Genomic DNA, 17,931 nt, shown 5'->3' with positions numbered 1-17,931 from the left:
GGCAAACATGTCGTCCCAAGTTCGGTTTTTCCACCTTCTAATCTGGACCAGCCTCTGGGACAGAGTCGATAGGGCCTGCATTGAAACATTTGCACCTGGTGCGGGAGGAGAAAAAAGGAGGGTAATATTTTAAAAGATACATTTTAAAGAACAAAGGGGGCACTCTTTCTCAGTGAAACAGGCAATTCGTAGTACACAGCACATGTTCTTTCTGTACAAGGTCTCATTTTGCCCCTTATGCTGAAGTGCCTGCCACTTCGGTGTGAGTAAGCCACCACGTGCGGCCAGGCAACAGAATTCAGCTTGCAGGCAGCCATGGTAAGTCTTAGGGGCACACGGGGTTCTGCTTCTTCCACATTCATTTCAATGCTTTCAAACTGCTGGGCCCCCTTTCCCATAGTAAGCAATGCCTGGTGAGTTTCCCATATAAAGCTCTCATATAAAAACATATAAAAGCTGGGCCTGTGGGCTCTCTGGGATGATCGCTTCACACAACACCCTCCCCCACACATACACCGACCGTGTGGCTCTGATGAGGCTCTGAGCAGGGATGAGCCCTTTAAACTAAACGCGAACAGCCCAGCGCAGCTGAGTTTCTCCCCTCCCCCCCCCCACTGCATGGCTCCGATCAAGCTCTCACTCACCAGAAGTGCCTTCTCCAGGGTCATCCGGGAGTGGGGGGAGGAAGTAGGGGGAGGCTATTGGCTCCAACGTTAAGAATAGTTCCTGGCTAGGGGGAAAAACAGATTCCCCACTTGCCGCCGTGCACTGTCGTCGTCGTCCTCTTCGTCCTCCAAAAACTCATCCTCCTCACTCCGTGCTACTCCCCCCTTGCAGGTGTCCACAGACAGTGGTGGGGTAGTGGTGGCGTCACCCCCCATAATTGCATGCAGCTCACGGTAGAAGCAGCATGTATGGGGCTGTGACCCAGAGAACCTGTTCACCTCCCTGGCTTTTCGGTACACTTGCCTGAGCTCCCTGATTTTTGTACAACACAGCTCTGTGTCCCTGGAGTAGCCTCTTTCTGTCATGGCCCTGGAGACTTTAGCATACGTATTTGCGTTTCTTTTTTTGGAACGTAGTTCTGCCATAACAGATTCGTCTCCCCAACATGCAATGAGATCCAGTACCTCCCGTTCGGACCATGCTGGAGCTCGTCTGCGAATCCGGGACTGCGTGGTCGCCTGTGATGGTGGTGACCGAACAGGAAATTCAAAAGTTCCCGGGGCTTTTGCTGCCTACCTGGCTTGTGCATTGGAGTTCAGAGTGTTGTCCAGAGCGGTCACAAGGGAGCATTCTGGGATAGCTTCCGGAGGCCAATATCATCGAATTGCGTCCACAGTACCTGTAACCCAGAACTGCGATCTCGATTTTAGCACTACTCCACTTGCTGACGTGGAGTACAGAAATCTGATTCAAGAGACCTTTAAATCGAAAAAACTGATTTGGTCGTGTGGATGGAATCAGTTTTATTTCGAAGTAAATCAGCTAATTCCGAAACAACCGCATATTGTAGACCAGACCTAAGAGTTCTACTTTTCTAAAGCCAAGAGAAGAGTTAGCTTCTGCTTTTGCAGATTCTTGGCCCAACCGATTAAATTAAGGGAACAGTTTTCCCTCTTAACATTCCTTTGAAGTATTAAACTAATTCTTCCTTGTGTTAACCTTACAAGCTGATTTAATTACTGAGGGCATGTCTATAATAGAAATGCTGCAATGTACTATATACACTATAGCAACAAAAGTGGTTTCTTCCATCGTGGTAGTAAATCCAGCTCTCCGAGAGGCGATAGCTTGGTCAACAGAAGAATTCTTCCATCAGCCTAACATTGTCTACACTGAGGATTTAAGTACGCTTAATTACATTGCACACAGCATGACATTTTTCACAGCCCTAAGCGATGCAGTTTTATCTCCCTAACTCTGTGGTGTAGACCCACTCTTATTGTAGTAATTGGCGAGCGAGATAAATGAATCCATTTATCCTTAGGTTGAAATTCAGTTGTAGCCTTTATTTTTTTTATTGCATTGTGTTATTGTTAATTAGTTTAGATAAACTAGAAGTGAATCAGTGACTTTTGTTTAGCTTTGCATTTGTTTGCTTATTCTTTTAATAAAATCCATAAAAATATATTAGACTATTTTCTCTTTCAAAACTTTAGTGTGGATAAACAACTGAACCAGAGGTAAAGGTAAATCCATTGAGTAGTCCTGAACCCACATTTCAATCATTTGATTAAAACCCTCTTACCATTATACAACAAAGAGGTAAAAAAGAGCAGAGAAAAAAACAGCTAAAACACTTCCCTTTTATTTTGTATCAAATAAAGAGATAATTGTCTTTTATTTTTGAAGAATTTCAATCTACACTGGTATCTGAATATTATCAGTAGCACTTCTTCCAACTACAAACTGTAGCTCAGAAAGTTGCATATGGTTTCCTTTTTTGCTTTAGTATGGAGTTGCCATAACACAGCTGTGGGGAAATGCAGGGAGCCCTTGTAAGAAAAGGAATGAGAGATAGGAAGAGGCCACACAGCACTAGAAAGAGTAAACATGAGAAAGCAAACCTTATAAGGCAACAGTGAAGCCTTTGTCAGCTGCAAAATTACCAACCCAGAGATACTAAATCCTAAAATTGTTGCTCAGTGCTACAAGAGACGAGAGGTTCCTGGTGGAATGCCCCACTGGTAATGGTTTTGTAGGAAGAAGCAAGCCATGGAAATTTGATAAAGAGAGTTTTTAAAATAAAGTCAGAGGATTATGGAAAATCCAAGTGGACTTCTATAGCCTAGGAGTGAATTTGGCACATAGCTGGGATTGAAAAGGTCCAGCACTATTCCCTCCTCAGGCCCTACGCTACCAGCACTCCCAGCTATCTTCGAGACACCACTGACTTCCTGAGGAAACTTCAATCCATCGGTGATCTTCCTGATAACACCATCCTGGCCACTATGGATGTAGAAGCCCTCTACACCAACATTCCACACAAAGATGGACTACAAGCCGTCAGGAACACTATTCCCGATAATGTCATGTCTAACCTGGTGGCTGAACTTTGTGACTTTGTGCTTACCCATAACTATTTCACATTTGGGGACAATGTATACCTTCAGATCAGCGGCACTGCTGTGGGTACCCACATGGCCCCACAGTATGCCAACATTTTTATGGCTGATTTAGAACAACGCTTCCTCAGCTCTCGTCCCCTAAAGCCCCTACTCTACTTGCGCTATACTGATGACATCTTCATCATCTGGACCCATGGAAAAGAAGCCCTTGAGGAATTCCACCATGATTTCAACAATTTCCATCCCACCACCAACCTCTGGTCCAGTCCACACAAGAGATCCACTTCCTGGACACTACAGTGCTAATAAACAATGGTCACATAAACACCACCCTATACCAGAAACCTACTGACCGCTATTCCTACCTGCATGCCTCCAGCTTTCACCCTGACCACACCACACGATCCATTGTCTACAGCCAAGCTCTACGATACAACTGCATTTGCTCCAACCCCTCAGACAGAGACAAACACCTACAAGATCTCTATCAAGCATTCTTACAACTACAATACCCACCTGCCGAAGTGAAGAAACAGACTGACAGAGACAGAAGAGTACCCAGAAGTCACCTACTACAGGACAGGCCTAACAAAGAAAATAACAGAACACCACTAGCCGTCACCTTCAGCCCCCAACTAAAACCCCTCCAACGCATTATTAAGGATCTACAACCTATCCTAAAGGATGACCCAACACTCTCACAAATCTTGGGAGACAGGCCAGTCCTTGCCTACAGACAGCCCCGCAACCTGAAGCAAATACTCACCAACAACCACATACCACACAACAGAACCACTAACCCAGGAACTTATCCTTGCAACAAAGCCCGTTGCCAATTGTGCCCACATATCTATTCAGGGGACACCATCACAGGGCCTAATAACATCAGCCACACTATCAGAGGCTCGTTCACCTGCACATCCACCAATGTGATATATGCCATCATGTGCCAGCAATGCCCCTCTGCCATGTACATTGGTCAAACTGGACAGTCTCTACGTAAAAGAATAAATGGACACAAATCAGATGTCAAGAATTCTAACATTCATAAACCAGTCGGAGAACACTTCAATCTCTCTGGTCACGCAATCAGAGACATGAAGGTCGCTATCTTAAAACAAAAAAACTTCAAATCCAGACTCCAGCGAGAAACTGATGAATTGGAATTCATTTGCAAATTGGATACTATTAATTTAGGCTTAAATAGAGACTGGGAGTGGCTAAGTCATTATGCAAGGTAGCCTATTTCCTCTTGTTTTTTCCTACCCTCCCCCCCCCAGATGTTCTGGTTTAACTTGGATTTAAACTTGGAGAGTGGTCAGTTTGGATGAGCTATTACCAGCAGGAGAGTGAGTTTGTGTGTGTATGGGGGTGGGGGGGATGTGAGAAAACCTGGATTTGTGCTGGAAATGGCCCACCTTGATTATCATGCACATTGTAGGGAGAATGGTCACTTTGGATGAGCTATTACCAGCAGAATAGTGAGTTTGTGTGTGTGGTTTTTGGGAGGGGGGTGAGGGGGTGAGAGAACCTGGATTTGTGCAGGAAATGGCCCAATTTGATTATCATGCACATTGTGTAAAGAGTTGTCACTTTGGATGGGCTATCACCAGCAGGAGAGTGAATTTGTGGGGGGGGGGGGTGGAGAGTGAGAAAACCTGGATTTGTGCTGGAAATGGCCCAACCTGATGATCACTTTAGATAAGCTATTACCAGCAGGACAGTGGGGTGGGAGGAGGTATTGTTTCATATTCTCTGTGTATATATAAAGTCTGCTGCAGTTTCCACGGTATGCATCCGATGAAGTGAGCTGTAGCTCACGAAAGCTCATGCTCAAATAAATTGGTTAGTCTCTAAGGTGCCACAAGTACTCCTTTTCTTTTTGCTTGTATATAGTAAACTAACATTTATGGAAAATTTGTATTAAATCTACAAATATTCAGAATATGGGTCTTCCTAATCTATTGTAATTGAAGACCTATTAATTATTATTTTTTCTTTTTTTAGCTTCAGAACTCATTTCTTGTTGATGGCAAATTAACTTACAAATATTGAAATCACCAATACAGCTGTATCTCCTGAATATCAGTAATATTTTGTGATGCATTATTTTTCTATATATTTATAGACTTAATTTTTATTGATGCCAAATATCTCTAAATTGTCTGCTCTTTTAATGAGTGCTGCTAGCTAAAAGCTCAGTTTTTCTACCCCTTCTCCCCAACATTAAACAGCCTCATTTTTGTGGATTTTTCTAGCAAGTCTTCATATACTCTTAAAGAATTCAGTTCTATGTAATCTATTTTGATCCCTGAATTTTGTCTTTTGAAAGAATGAATACCTGTATAGTAAATTCTGTGTTTGTATATATTTGAATAACAGTAAAATAATATCTCTAATGACATGGTTGTAACCAGTTATTTCATTTCTTTACCTTGGAGGTCAAGACATCTTCATGACAGAAGAACAGAAGAAATATTACAATGCAATGAAAAAGCTGGGATCCAAGAAACCACAAAAACCTATACCTAGGCCAGCAGTAAGAATGCATGTTGTTTTACATTCATCTGAATTTGGGAGCAAATCACAATTGCAAGCTGTGTCAAAAATTTCTGGATGTTATAGTTGGAAATAGCAATTTATGCATATTTCTGTGTGGTCACAATACAATCTTTGAATTGGTTCAGTTGATAGCTCTCAGTATAAAGTATAAAACCAAGCCATTTCCTGGAGGAAAACTTAGACTGGCAGACTCATTTTCTACACTTTTTCAGATCTTTTGTTTCACTGATTCCCAAAGCCTTCCTTTAAAAAGAAATAAACTGCATTAGGGCTTTTCTTTCTGAACTAGATCTCATCAGTTTCTCTCTCTCTCTCTCTCTCTCTCTGTGAGATATTTAATAATATCTGACTTACTCTTTCACTTTTTTTCAGAACAAATTCCAAGGTTTGGTGTTTGATATTGTAACAAAACAAGCATTTGATATCAGCATCATGATTCTTATCTGCCTTAACATGGTCACAATGATGATAGAAACTGATGACCAGAATGATGAGATGAAACATATTTTATACTGGATTAACATAGTCTTTATTGTCCTTTTCACTGGAGAATGTGTCCTCAAACTAATTTCACTCCGTTATTACTACTTCACCATAGGCTGGAACATTTTTGATTTTGTGGTTGTCATTCTCTCCATAGTAGGTAAGAAATAATTATATTTAAAAGGAATCTAATGAATGGAAGGGCAAACATTTGTAAAAAAAATTGTTTTAACAATGGAAGTTTCACAAGATCAGATAGACAGTTACTTAGTTTCCACTTCCCTTGATTCTATAGTAAACAGGAAACATACATGAGAGCATTTATAGTAATCTGTACGTTCCCATTCTCAACCTCAGAAACTGCAAATGGGCTTTCTTAGTACTTCAGTGTTAATTTTAATATCCATTTGTTTTTCATAACCCACCATAAAAAGTGCCAAAACAAATATGGTACCTGTGCAATTCCTTTTAATAGACGCTATTATGCAAAATGTAAGAATGCACATTATGACTCTCTCCCTATTCAGAATCTCTACTAAGGATAGATATGGCCCGTCTTCATTTATGCTCTGTGATATGGAAAATTTAAATTGTTATAAAATAGACAATGCTTTTTTGTTTTGTTTTTTTACAGGTATGTTTCTAGACAAGGTGATTGAAGAGTATTTTGTGTCCCCCACCTTGTTCAGAGTTGTCCGACTCGCCAGAATAGGTCGAATCCTGCGTCTCATTAAGGGAGCTAAAGGGATTCGCACTCTGCTTTTTGCTTTGATGATGTCTCTTCCTGCTTTGTTTAACATTGGTCTCCTGCTTTTCCTGGTCATGTTTATCTATGCTATATTTGGAATGTCCAACTTTGCCTACGTTAAGAGGGAAGCTGGGATTGATGACATGTTCAACTTTGAAACTTTTGGCAACAGCATGATCTGCCTATTTCAAATTACCACGTCTGCTGGTTGGGATGGTTTGCTGTCACCAATTCTTAACAGTGGAGAACCGGACTGTGATCCTAATAAACCTCACCCGGGAAGCTCTGTTAAAGGAGACTGTGGTAACCCTTCAGTCGGGATTTTCTTTTTTGTCAGTTATATTATCATCTCATTTCTAGTTGTAGTAAACATGTATATTGCTGTTATTTTGGAGAACTTCAGTGTTGCTACAGAAGAAAGTGCCGAGCCCTTGAGTGAGGATGACTTTGAGATGTTCTATGAGGTTTGGGAAAAGTATGATCCAGATGCAACCCAGTTTATAGAATACAGTAAACTGTTTGATTTTGCAGCCTCTTTGGATCCTCCTCTTCTTATAGCAAAACCAAACACTCTTCAGCTTATTGCAATGGATCTGCCCATGGTAAGTGGTGACAGAATTCACTGCCTTGACATCTTGTTTGCTTTTACAAAGCGTGTTTTGGGGGAAAGTGATGAGATGGATGCACTTAGAATACAAATGGAAGATCGTTTTATGGCGGCTAATCCTTCTAAAGTCTCCTATGAACCAATTACAACCACATTAAAAAGAAAACAAGAGGAAGTGTCCGCTACTGTTATTCAGCGAGCTTACAGACATTACCTTTTAAGGCAAACGGTGAAAAAAGTTTCATTTATGTATTGCAAAGAAAAGCATGGTCTGCCTATCAAAGAAGATATGACTCTGGATAAGCTAAGTGAAAACTCAGCTGCAGAAAAAACAGATAGGACCCCCTCCACAACCTCTCCACCTTCCTACGATAGTGTAACAAAGCCAAACAAAGACAAATATGAAAAAGACAATTCAGAAAAAGAAGACAAAAATAAGGACACTAGGGAAAGTAAAAAGTAAAAGGAAACGAAGAATTTAATTCATGACAAATTGTTTACAGCTTGAGAAAGTGACATTTATGTCAATAGGGCTCCTGTAGAAGGTCTACACCAAACTGACAACTTTTACATATATATATATATATATATAGACACACAAACACACACACACCCTTACACCTTAAGGTCAGTGCCTATATCAAGACAGACAGTGACCCCTCATCATCAAACTGTGACTCTGTAGGGTAACAGCCTTGCCAAGAGATGATTGTTTCCATTACCTGCTGGTACTGATGAAGAGGAGTCACAACATTGCTACTCAGACTGTAGAGAACATTAAAGGGTGCAAATCTATCACTCTTAAAATGCGTGTGTGTTAACAACAAATACTTCAGTGGTGTAATTATATCCATTCTGTGCATTTCTACAGCCACATTTGTCCTACTTTTAAAATTTCTGTTGGTGCAGTCATTTGTTTTAATTCACAGATTTGTTATATGTGGTTCCTTTATGTTGGGGAAAGGAGATAAGTGCACTTTCACAAGTATTCAAGTGTCAGATACTATTTATACGGCATAAGGTGTGCATGGTTCTTAACAAGCCAATTTAAAAGCAGGGTCCCTGCCCCATGACCTTAAGTCTAAATCAGATCAGTGCCATCACAAAAAGATGACAAGACCATTGGGGATATAGACAAGACATCAATAAATACCAGTAGAGGAGTCTGCCCTTGGAAGAGGGTAGTTATTGCCACAGAGAGCTGATTCGTTTATTTCACTTTTTTCTTTTTGGTTATTTATTTGGTTATCTTATTTTGGTTATTTTGGTTTTCTTAAAAAAATAATTATTTACCTACCATTTTAAAGTCTATATGTGGTGAGTTGTTATACTCTGATAATGATTCTCTCTCATGTTCAGATTGAAGTGATTTGCATGAAGGCATGCCGTACTTATAGCTCATGCATGGAAAAACATGACATCACAAAGAGCAGCAGAGGTTCTATCTACTTTCAGGTTTCAGGCTGGCTCTTAATTTCGAAGTATTTTAGCTATCATGAAATAAAACATCCAGAAAAATCATCATAAATATAAAGTCAAAAAGAATACCCAAAAATGGAACAGTCATTTTTCTGGTTTGGTTGGTTGATTTTATTGCCTTTTAATGTAAACTTATTACACTTCAACAGTGCATTCCATATTTTCTTCTAAGGTCTGGAGCTACATTCTGTCTCTACTTCTCTTATTCATGTGAGTAAAAGCCATTTAAGATAAAGGGGGTAACGTGCAGATCAATGGTAACGTTAAGAACCCTTGGGACAAATACTGCCTTGATTTATACCTCATGCCCACAACCCAACCCTATTAGGGTTGTACAGGGGAGACGTGGCAGGGGAGGTGTAAATCAGGGAAGAATTTGGTCCCCATGTGTTTTTGTCAAGTGTTCTGCTATGAAATTATTCTTCCCTAAACAGTGAAATGTCCAAATAGGTGTAGTTATTCTGCTTTATCCTACAGTATTTTTTAAATGTCATCTGTTGTCAGCAAGGTTGACATTGTAATTGTCAATCAAATGGCTTTTCATATTTAAATCGTTGTTTGACACAGTGGTACATATTTGAGCAAGCAAATAATGACCTGACCACAGTATTTATTATATTAAATATCTACCTTAATAAGTCAAGTTTGCAAACTTTCAACAGATAATATGATATATTCTGTACTATTATAAATAATTTGAAGATTGTCACTGATGCATGTTTATCTGTATCTTACGCCTTGTTGCTGTATCTTACGCCTTCCAAAGTTCAGAAATCTAATATGGGAAGCCATGTGTCAGTGGAAAAGTGAAACAAATTGTTCAACCAGACGTCATTCCTCATCTCAGTAAGCAACAGTTTGCTGCTATTTAAGAGATTATTTTTCTTTAATTTTAATTTTAAAAAATTAATCAATATCATGCGGTGTATAATTGGACTATACAGGACATGTAAACTGCTTAACTTGTTGAAAATGTGGGGTTAGAAAACAGTTTTATAAAAAACTACGTTATTTTTAAAAATCACTTTATTTTTCAGCATTTTGTACCTATAAGCAGCTACAGTTATCCTCAAGTTGTTGTCAGTCACTTTTTTGTTCATTTCTATTCCTACTTCTTTTTCATTAAGAAATTTAAGATATGAAGAAGTCAATGGGTAGTTGTACGCTTCTGCTTATTATTATACTTGAACATATTTTAATATGAAATAATTTTAAATAAAATGGGGACCAGAGTTCATTTGCCTCCTGAGTAGGTTGGTTTTGGTATGTGGAAAAAGAATGGAGAAATTTGTTGAATTTCTAGCGCTGCTTGCATCTGAAGTTTCAAGGTAGTCTTATTCATAGAATCCTTGATCTTTCCAATTGTCTGTTTATATAGACGGTTGTTCTTGTTGATTCATGATGCACTAGAACTGTTCAAAATATTATATGGGATCCACAATCTTTTTTCACAAGAACAAAGTAGTGAACTTGTATAATGCATCACATCAGGGTGTTTTTCTTTCTTACACAAGGTGGAGTTAAACATAGACTCTTTCTTTTACTAAAAATATTGATGTGTAGTGTATTGGTGAACTGCATGCCGGAAAATGTTTTCCCATAAATACATTACTAACCAGACAAAAGAATAAAGATTACATTTTTATCATATGTACTTGTTCAATCTGTGTTTATTATATAAAATTAATACACAATAATAAACGGGTTGCTATTAAAATTAAAGGGGAATGGCTTTAGTGATGGGGCAAAGGGGTCTTTGACCCTTAGACCACAAGTTACATTATGACTCAAGTCAGTATTGATAGAAACTTGTTACCATCTGATTATTTTTTAAATTATGGGAAAGAATTAGTGATTTCAGTTCAATTTTTAGTAAACAGCATTGCAACACAACAATAAGAGGCACTTGTTCAGGGTGTTGTAGCAGGTGGTCCAAGAATTAAATGGGCATGGTGACTTTAATTACCATTTTATCCTCACAGGTTCCTCTAGATCAGGGGTCCCCAACGCAGTGCCTGTGGGTGCAATAGCACCCACCGAGGCAGTTGTGTGGGCCCGCAGGATACCACGCCGCCAAAATGCCACCGCCGAGCGCAGCCACCTGAGAACCGCCCACCGAAATGCCAGTATTTCGGCAGCGGGGTGTTTGGCACCCGCCACAGTCTGTTGGAAATATGAATGTGCTATTCCCACAGAAGGGTTGGGGACCATTGCTCTAGATTAAGCCTGAGGTACTGGTGCAGTGTGGGGACTTTTGTACTGCTGATGCCCATGCTTGACACATTCTGTGAACTTAGAGGATTCCAGCCTCCAACACTATCTATATATAAATGGTCAGTTTTCAGAATGGAGAGCGGTAAATAGTGGTGTCCCCCAGACGTCTGTACTGGGACCAGTCCTATTCAACATATTCATAAATGAACTGGAAAAATGGGTAAACAGTGAGGTGGGAAAATTTGCTGATGATACAAAACTACTCAAGATAGTTAAGTCCCAGGCAGACTGCGAAGAGCTACAAAAGGATCTCACAAACCTAGGTGACTAGGCAACGAAATGGCAGATGAAATTCAATGTTGATAAATGCAAAGTAATGCACATTGGAAAACATAATCCCAATGATACATAGAAAATGATGGGGTCTAAATTGGCTGTTACCACTCAAGAAAGAGATCTTGGGAGTCACTGTGGCTAGTTCTCTGAAAACATACGCTCAATGTGCAGTGGCAGTCAAAAAAATGGAATATTGGGAACCATTAAGAAAGGGATAGATAATAAGACAGAAAATATCATATTGCCTCCATATAAATCCATAATATGCCCACATCTTGAATACTGCGTGCAGATATGTTCGCCCTATCTCAAAAAAGATATATTGGACTTGGAAAATGTTCAGAAAAGGGCAACAAAAATTATTAGGTGTATGGAATGGCTGCCATATTAGGAGAGATTAATAAGACTTGGACTTTTCAGCTTGGAAAAGAGAGAACTAAGGGGGGATATCATAGAGGTCTAAAAATCATGACTGGTGTGGAGAAAGTAAATAAGGAAGTGTTATTTACACCTTCTCATAACACAAGAACTAAGGGTCACCAAATGAAATTAATAGGTAGCAGGTTTAAAACAAAAGGCAGTATTTTTTTCACACAACTCACAGTCAACCTGTGAAACTCCTTGCCAGAGGATGTTGTGAAAATGTCTGTAACAGGGTTCAAAAAGGAACTAGATCAGTTCATGGAGACTAGGTCCATCAATTGCTATTAGTCAGGATGGAGAGGGATGGTGTCCCTAGCCTCTGTTTGCCAGAAGCTGGAAATGGGCAACAGGGGATGGATCACTTGGTGATTACCTGTTCTGTTCATTCCCTCTGGGGCACCTGGCATTGCCCATTGTTGGTAGACTGGATACTGGGCTAGATGGACCTTTGGTCTGACGCAGTAAGGCCGTTCTCATGTTCTTACATAGCATCTTCCACAAAAACATTAGATTCACTGTTAAGGAAAAACAAAAAAAAATAATTATGAAAATAAAGCATTCAATTGCCATAAAAATAACAAATGTTAAATTATATTTGTTCTTTGCATAATTATTTTAGACATTTACAACTTTCATGGAGCCTAAGGCTGCTCTGAAAACCATCAGTAGTTTTTATTGACAGTGTACTTGGGTACTGTGCAAGACACAGAAGCTCATGGTGTTTAAATACATGGACGGAAACACAATATCCTGAGAGAGGGAAGATTCAATCTTAGTGTTTTTTTTTTAATCATCTACTCTTTATCTCTTCTTTAACATAATGGGTTGGAGGTTTATCATTTGTTGACCTTGCAGAGAAATGAGTTTCAAATAATTAGAGCTAAGATTTAAGTTACTTGATTAACATTTTCAAAATGTTTTTTTGTTGTTGTTGCTTGTTGACTCATTAGCTCAAATTAACAAAGACAACAACTGTTCAAATACTCAATACCTAAAAGGACTTTCAGTTTTTTCCCCCACATTTAATTTGCTTTAAAATTCTGTATCATAGTAAGAATAGATACTTATTCCATTATAAAAAATGTTTAACTATACATTCCAACTATAAGTAACTAAAAACCTCAGCTATGCAGTGCATTGATTGCAGGTTCCAAACAAACAAAACTGTGCACAGTTTTTGGTTACAGTGTTGGATGCACTCTTTGTTCAATGTATATGACCTACACTATATTGTTTTCTTAAGACAACACTGGAATGATAGTTCCCTTTTTTACAGTGTATTTCCTACTGTAACATGCTAGCACACACTTGCATTTATTTGTGGTTATTAGTAACACCATTGTGCCCTATAGCACGCACCGTATGCTTGTGCTAAAGGAGGATCTCCAGTAGCTGATACCAGTGTAGAGCCTATGACAAATAGTTCAGCAATTCTGATTCCATCCAATAGAGGGCACAAACTCAAGGCCATTCATTACAATATTATGGCTGCTCTTTAAGATTTAGGCAACTAAGGAATTAGTACATGAAATAAATGATAAAAATAATAATGGAAAATATTTTATAGATTTCTATATAATTTACAGTTTTCCTAGTTTGTTTTTCCACTTAAGTAATTTCAGATGATGCTGGAATGTGACGACTATATCTCTTGATATGTCAGTGTAGCTTTTTTGTTAGCACTTTTGCCTCTGGACCAGCAATTCATGGGCTTAGGTTCTACATCAGCATGTGCTCTCATGTAGTGCTGACACTGCAATGGTAAGAAGCTGCCAGACTCATTTGAGATTGCAAAAATACAGCTTTAGGAGGTCTATTAAAATGAGCTAGGGAATTACAAACATAACTTCTGTTTGTATTAATAGGAGTTAGCTACCTTGTGCATCAGTACAAGAATAGACCCCCCACCTTCTAAAATAACAGTACACAAGTACCTGCTGTCCTAGATTAGATATCAGCAAGGCAAAAATAATATAACGTACCGTTAAAAACTGCCTAGCAAAGATGCTGGTTTATTGGTTGTTGTGGGCCTAGAAAATTACTAAATTGAGGTCCCAAAACGCACTCAGAAAGGATTATCTAGCTTTCCAGTATACTAGGAGAACCTGCTGACATAGCTACAGTACAGAAATACCTAATGGCTGGCAAACCTCTGCATTATTAACATAATTTTCAGTGAGGGGATGGTGCAAATGTGTTGATCTATTTCCTTAGACACAGCTAAGTTTTATTGCTGTGATCCAGTGTGCGGTCATCTTTGCTTATTTCATATTTCTGTCTCTCTCCGCTATCAAGTGAGAGCTGTTGCAGCATGAAACACAGACCTATCATACTGCCTGCATAAGAAAACAGATCATACTGCAGTGTAACTCAAGAAAAGTACACTGCGGCACATTCTCCTCTCTCAGGAGAGAGGGGAAATCGCATGCAGGAGCACACATGATCTCTGCTGCAAGAACAATGTTGGATGAAAATAGTGAGACACACTTCAGAAACAATTTATAACAGCCAAAAAGGCAGCTGGGCCAAGCACACGCTACACTTACATTTTCTATTGTCTGTCATACAAACAATTGCCTTTCTACATAATTAATCTATATATCAAAATGTTTTATCTACCTAATTTAGTAAACATATAGATTTAGAATAGTTTGTCTTCTGACTGGCTTCGATTCACTTAAAAAAACCTGTATACTGTTTTCATTGTATTCTTATAAATCTGTCTGGTGGTTAAAAGGACACGTAATGGAAAGAATGTTCTTTTGAGACTGTGAATGAAATATACATTTTCAGTTTTTAAAAGTAGTGAAACATCTGTAATATGCACATCCATAAGTGGCAAAGGAATTCCATGCTTTTTTTCTGTACTATTCTATAAAAATGTCATGCTTATAAGTTCTATGGCAACCCCTGTCACACAGTACTCATTTGATTTCTGAGAGACAGGAGCTCCTTACCCAGATCAATAGTTGTGGACTGCTGTGCTGTAGGAGCACCTGCATTACTCTGTACACAGAAGTACACCACAGGTGTAATAAGTCCTACATGTCCATCTATAAACAATGGGCAGTCAATTAAAAGGGAAAATCGTGAGTGTGCTGTATCCTGGGTATGTAAAGTGCTCCCTTCCCACTATGGACACTCTTCATGAATTGTCCTATCACTGCCACTGTTTTTAACTTGTTTGCTGCAGAATGTGCCAAATTCTTTATGAAGGTGGAATTTGCCTGTTATACTGCTGAAATGTACCAGGTATGTTTAGGCAGAATGGATCTGTGGCACTGCAGAATGTGTGAGGCTGGGAATTGGCAGAAGGGGGGTGGATCATATGGAATAGATAAGTGGGGAGGCAATTGCAGGTTGGTGGGAGCACCATTTTAGAGTGGCCTGGATCAAAAATGAAAGCTTTTTGACAGTGGAGTTAGGATCATTGTTTAAACTATTCATAGTACCTTCTTTGTTGTTTGTATTTAAAATCTGGTATGTCCTGAACTACTTTCAGAATTCTGTTTCCTATTTTTTATCAAAACTACAAGGAAATATGAAGTGTGATCATTCATAAACTTCTCCTTGTTCAAAGGATAGTGGACAACAACAGTTTTGGGAAGGACAAATACTAAAGTGTTGGAATTTTTTTTCTGCTTGTGGTTTTGACTTTAATCCCCAACGTGATAAGGCCAAATTCAGCAAAGTGCAAAGGGTAAAAACCAGAAATGGTGAAATGTAAGAGTATTACAATAATATAGGCGTTATCAATAAATTGCTGTTAGTAACACCAGAAAACCAAGTTGTTTCTAACCCTATGATTTTTTACTTACGTATGACTGCCTACGATCCTTAATTGCTAAGAACTTCTCCTCCGCAGGGCCGGCTCTAGGATTTTTGCCGCCCCAAGCAAACAAATGTTTGCCCACCCCCAGTTTTTCCCGTGCCCCCTGGCTCCGCCCCAACTCTGCCCCTTCCCCAAATCCCCGGTCCCGCCTCCTCCCCCGTGCGTGCTGCATTCTCCTCCTCCCCCCCCCCCCCCCCCCATTGCTTCCTACAGTTCCCTCCCCCGCCGCCCTAGCTCCCCTCCGCTCCGCCTGCTCCCCTGCACGCGGCGCCGCTCCGCTTCTCCCCCCTCCCGCTCAGGCGGGGGAGCGGCGGCGCGTTCAGGGGAGCAGGCGGAGCGGAGGTGGGGGGTAGAGGAACCGCTCCCCGCCACGGCTCACCTCCGCTCCGCCGCCGCCGCCACCTCCCCCGGGCGCGCCGCCGCTCAGCTTCTTCCCCCTCCCTGCGAGGCTTGCCCCGCCTGAAACACCTGTTTGGCGCGCGGCAAGCCTGGGAGGAAGGGGGAGAAGCGGTGCAGAGGGGGCGGCGGGGGCACAGTTCTAGGGGCCGCATGGCCGGCGGCGGAATGCCGCCCCTAGAAATGTGCGGCCCCAAGCACCTGCTTGTTTTGCTGGTGCCTGGAGCCGGCCCTGCTCCTAGTTGCCGAGTCTTCTGCAGTTTAAGAAAAATTGTCCTATGACTTCTTGCAAAAATTTTATATTAGTGAATGGGGGGGTGGTGTTTCTTTAGAACTTTTTTTATGGCTGTGTCATTTATTGTAAGAGAACGCTCCGGAGGGAGAATATGGTAATGAAGAGAATATAAAGCATGATGGAAGCAGAAATGACAGACAGCATAATTGAGTTTTATCTCCCAAATGATCATGCAGCAAAACAAAATACCTATTGAAATACTAAAGTCAAAGAGCACAGAAAGATTTCCCAGCAAGTCTTCGAATACCAAATATTACATAATATAAATATTAGCACACTGTTAACATAACCCTTTTTTCATATAAATTTTAAATGGTGACAAGAATGAAAATTTGTGGCAGGTCTGGCTTTCCTGCCTTTGTTGTTGTTTTATAGGGAGTGGGGGAGGGAGGGAGAAAAGCAGAATTAGCAAGTAACTCTTACTTCCTTACATTCTTTCCTACTTTTTATTTTTTTCATAAATGGACAGTACTTCTCCTGGGGGCTGTCTCTTGTCAGTGGTCTGTCAGAGGTTGGCCCACCTCCCCCACTTTCAAAGATGTACTCCATCTATAAGATTCCTCGGCACCTCTCCTCAGAGGCAGAGTTCTGTTTAAGCTGTTGTCAGTCTGCTGACCCATGGCTTCCTTCATGGAAGACTCAAGGAAGAGCCAGATATTAGCCATTACGTTGGGTTGCAGTGATGAGCCGCCAAAATCTTAACAACTGGTTCCCTATAAAAAGTTCTGATTTAAGGGATGTGCCCCAGTGTGTATTTTTTGTACCAACAGGGTTACCATACATCCGTATTTTCCCGGGAGGAATTTTTAAAATTTAAAAATTCCTCCCGGACGGCGATTTAAAAACCAAAAAGCCTGACCTGTCCGGGAAAATACGGATGTATGTTAACCCTGCCTAAAGTTCTTTTTTAAAAAAATGGGCCTGAACTAGAAATGAGCTCCGTTTCACATGTGTGGGTCCCCGCCACTCCCTGGGGGTGTGCTAGGGTGACCAGATGTCCCGATTTTATAGGGACAGTCATGATTTTTGGGTCTTTTTCTTATATAGGCTCCTATTACCCCCCACCCCGTCCTGATTTTTCACACTTGCTGCCTGGTCACCCTAGGGTGTGCACATGTGTGGGTCCCAGCTGCTCCCTGCCCCCCTCATTGAGGCAGGTGTGCAGGGTTACTGCCCTGGGAACTGCAGGGCATCAGTGGACGTGGGGCCACCTGCAGACAGGGGCGTGGGGCAGGGCTAGCTGGAGGCAAGGGGTGCAGGGCTGGCTGCGGGCAGGGCAGGGGGTGCGGAGCTGTCTGAAGACAGGAGGGTGTGGGGTTGGCTGGAGGCAAGGGAGTGTGGGGCTGGCTGAAGACAGGACAGGGGCTGACTGGAGGTAGGGGCTAGCTGCAGGCAGGGCAGGGGAGTGCAGGGCTGGCTGGAAACGGGCTGGCTGAGGGCAGGGCAGGGGCTGGTGCGGGCAGGGCAGGGGGTGCAGCAGAGGCT

At 40.9% G+C, this 17,931-nt stretch overlaps 2 protein-coding genes across 7 annotated transcripts in view; one reads left to right on the top strand and one right to left on the bottom strand.

Moving 5' to 3' along the window:
- Nucleotides 1–10,566, top strand: part of LOC140895608 (sodium channel protein type 2 subunit alpha) — a 204,535-nt gene extending 193,969 nt beyond the window's left edge. Inside the window, exons 25-27 of the mRNA XM_073305731.2 lie at nt 5,506–5,610; nt 6,006–6,276; nt 6,751–10,566. Coding sequence (XP_073161832.2) covers nt 5,506–5,610; nt 6,006–6,276; nt 6,751–7,934 — 1,560 coding nt within the window. The 3' untranslated portion in view covers nt 7,935–10,566. The remainder of the gene's footprint in view (nt 1–5,505; nt 5,611–6,005; nt 6,277–6,750) is intronic.
- LOC140895607 (uncharacterized) overlaps nt 1–17,931 on the bottom strand; it is a 169,591-nt gene that overhangs the window by 102,616 nt on the left and 49,044 nt on the right. For 4 of the 6 annotated variants that reach the window (XR_012154286.2, XM_073305725.2, XM_073305729.2 and 1 more), the window contains exon 2: nt 12,297–12,438. The gene's annotated coding sequence lies outside the window, so the exon portion shown is untranslated. Of the gene's footprint in view, nt 1–12,296; nt 12,439–15,741; nt 15,785–16,134; nt 16,183–17,931 lie in introns of those variants that run through there. The other 2 variants (XM_073305727.2, XM_078847954.1) reach the window with 2 other exon arrangements.

Source organism: Lepidochelys kempii, chromosome 11 (genome assembly GCF_965140285.1).
Source record: "Lepidochelys kempii isolate rLepKem1 chromosome 11, rLepKem1.hap1, whole genome shotgun sequence".
NCBI lineage: Eukaryota > Metazoa > Chordata > Testudines > Cheloniidae > Lepidochelys > Lepidochelys kempii.
This window is presented reverse-complemented; position numbering and strand designations above follow the sequence as displayed.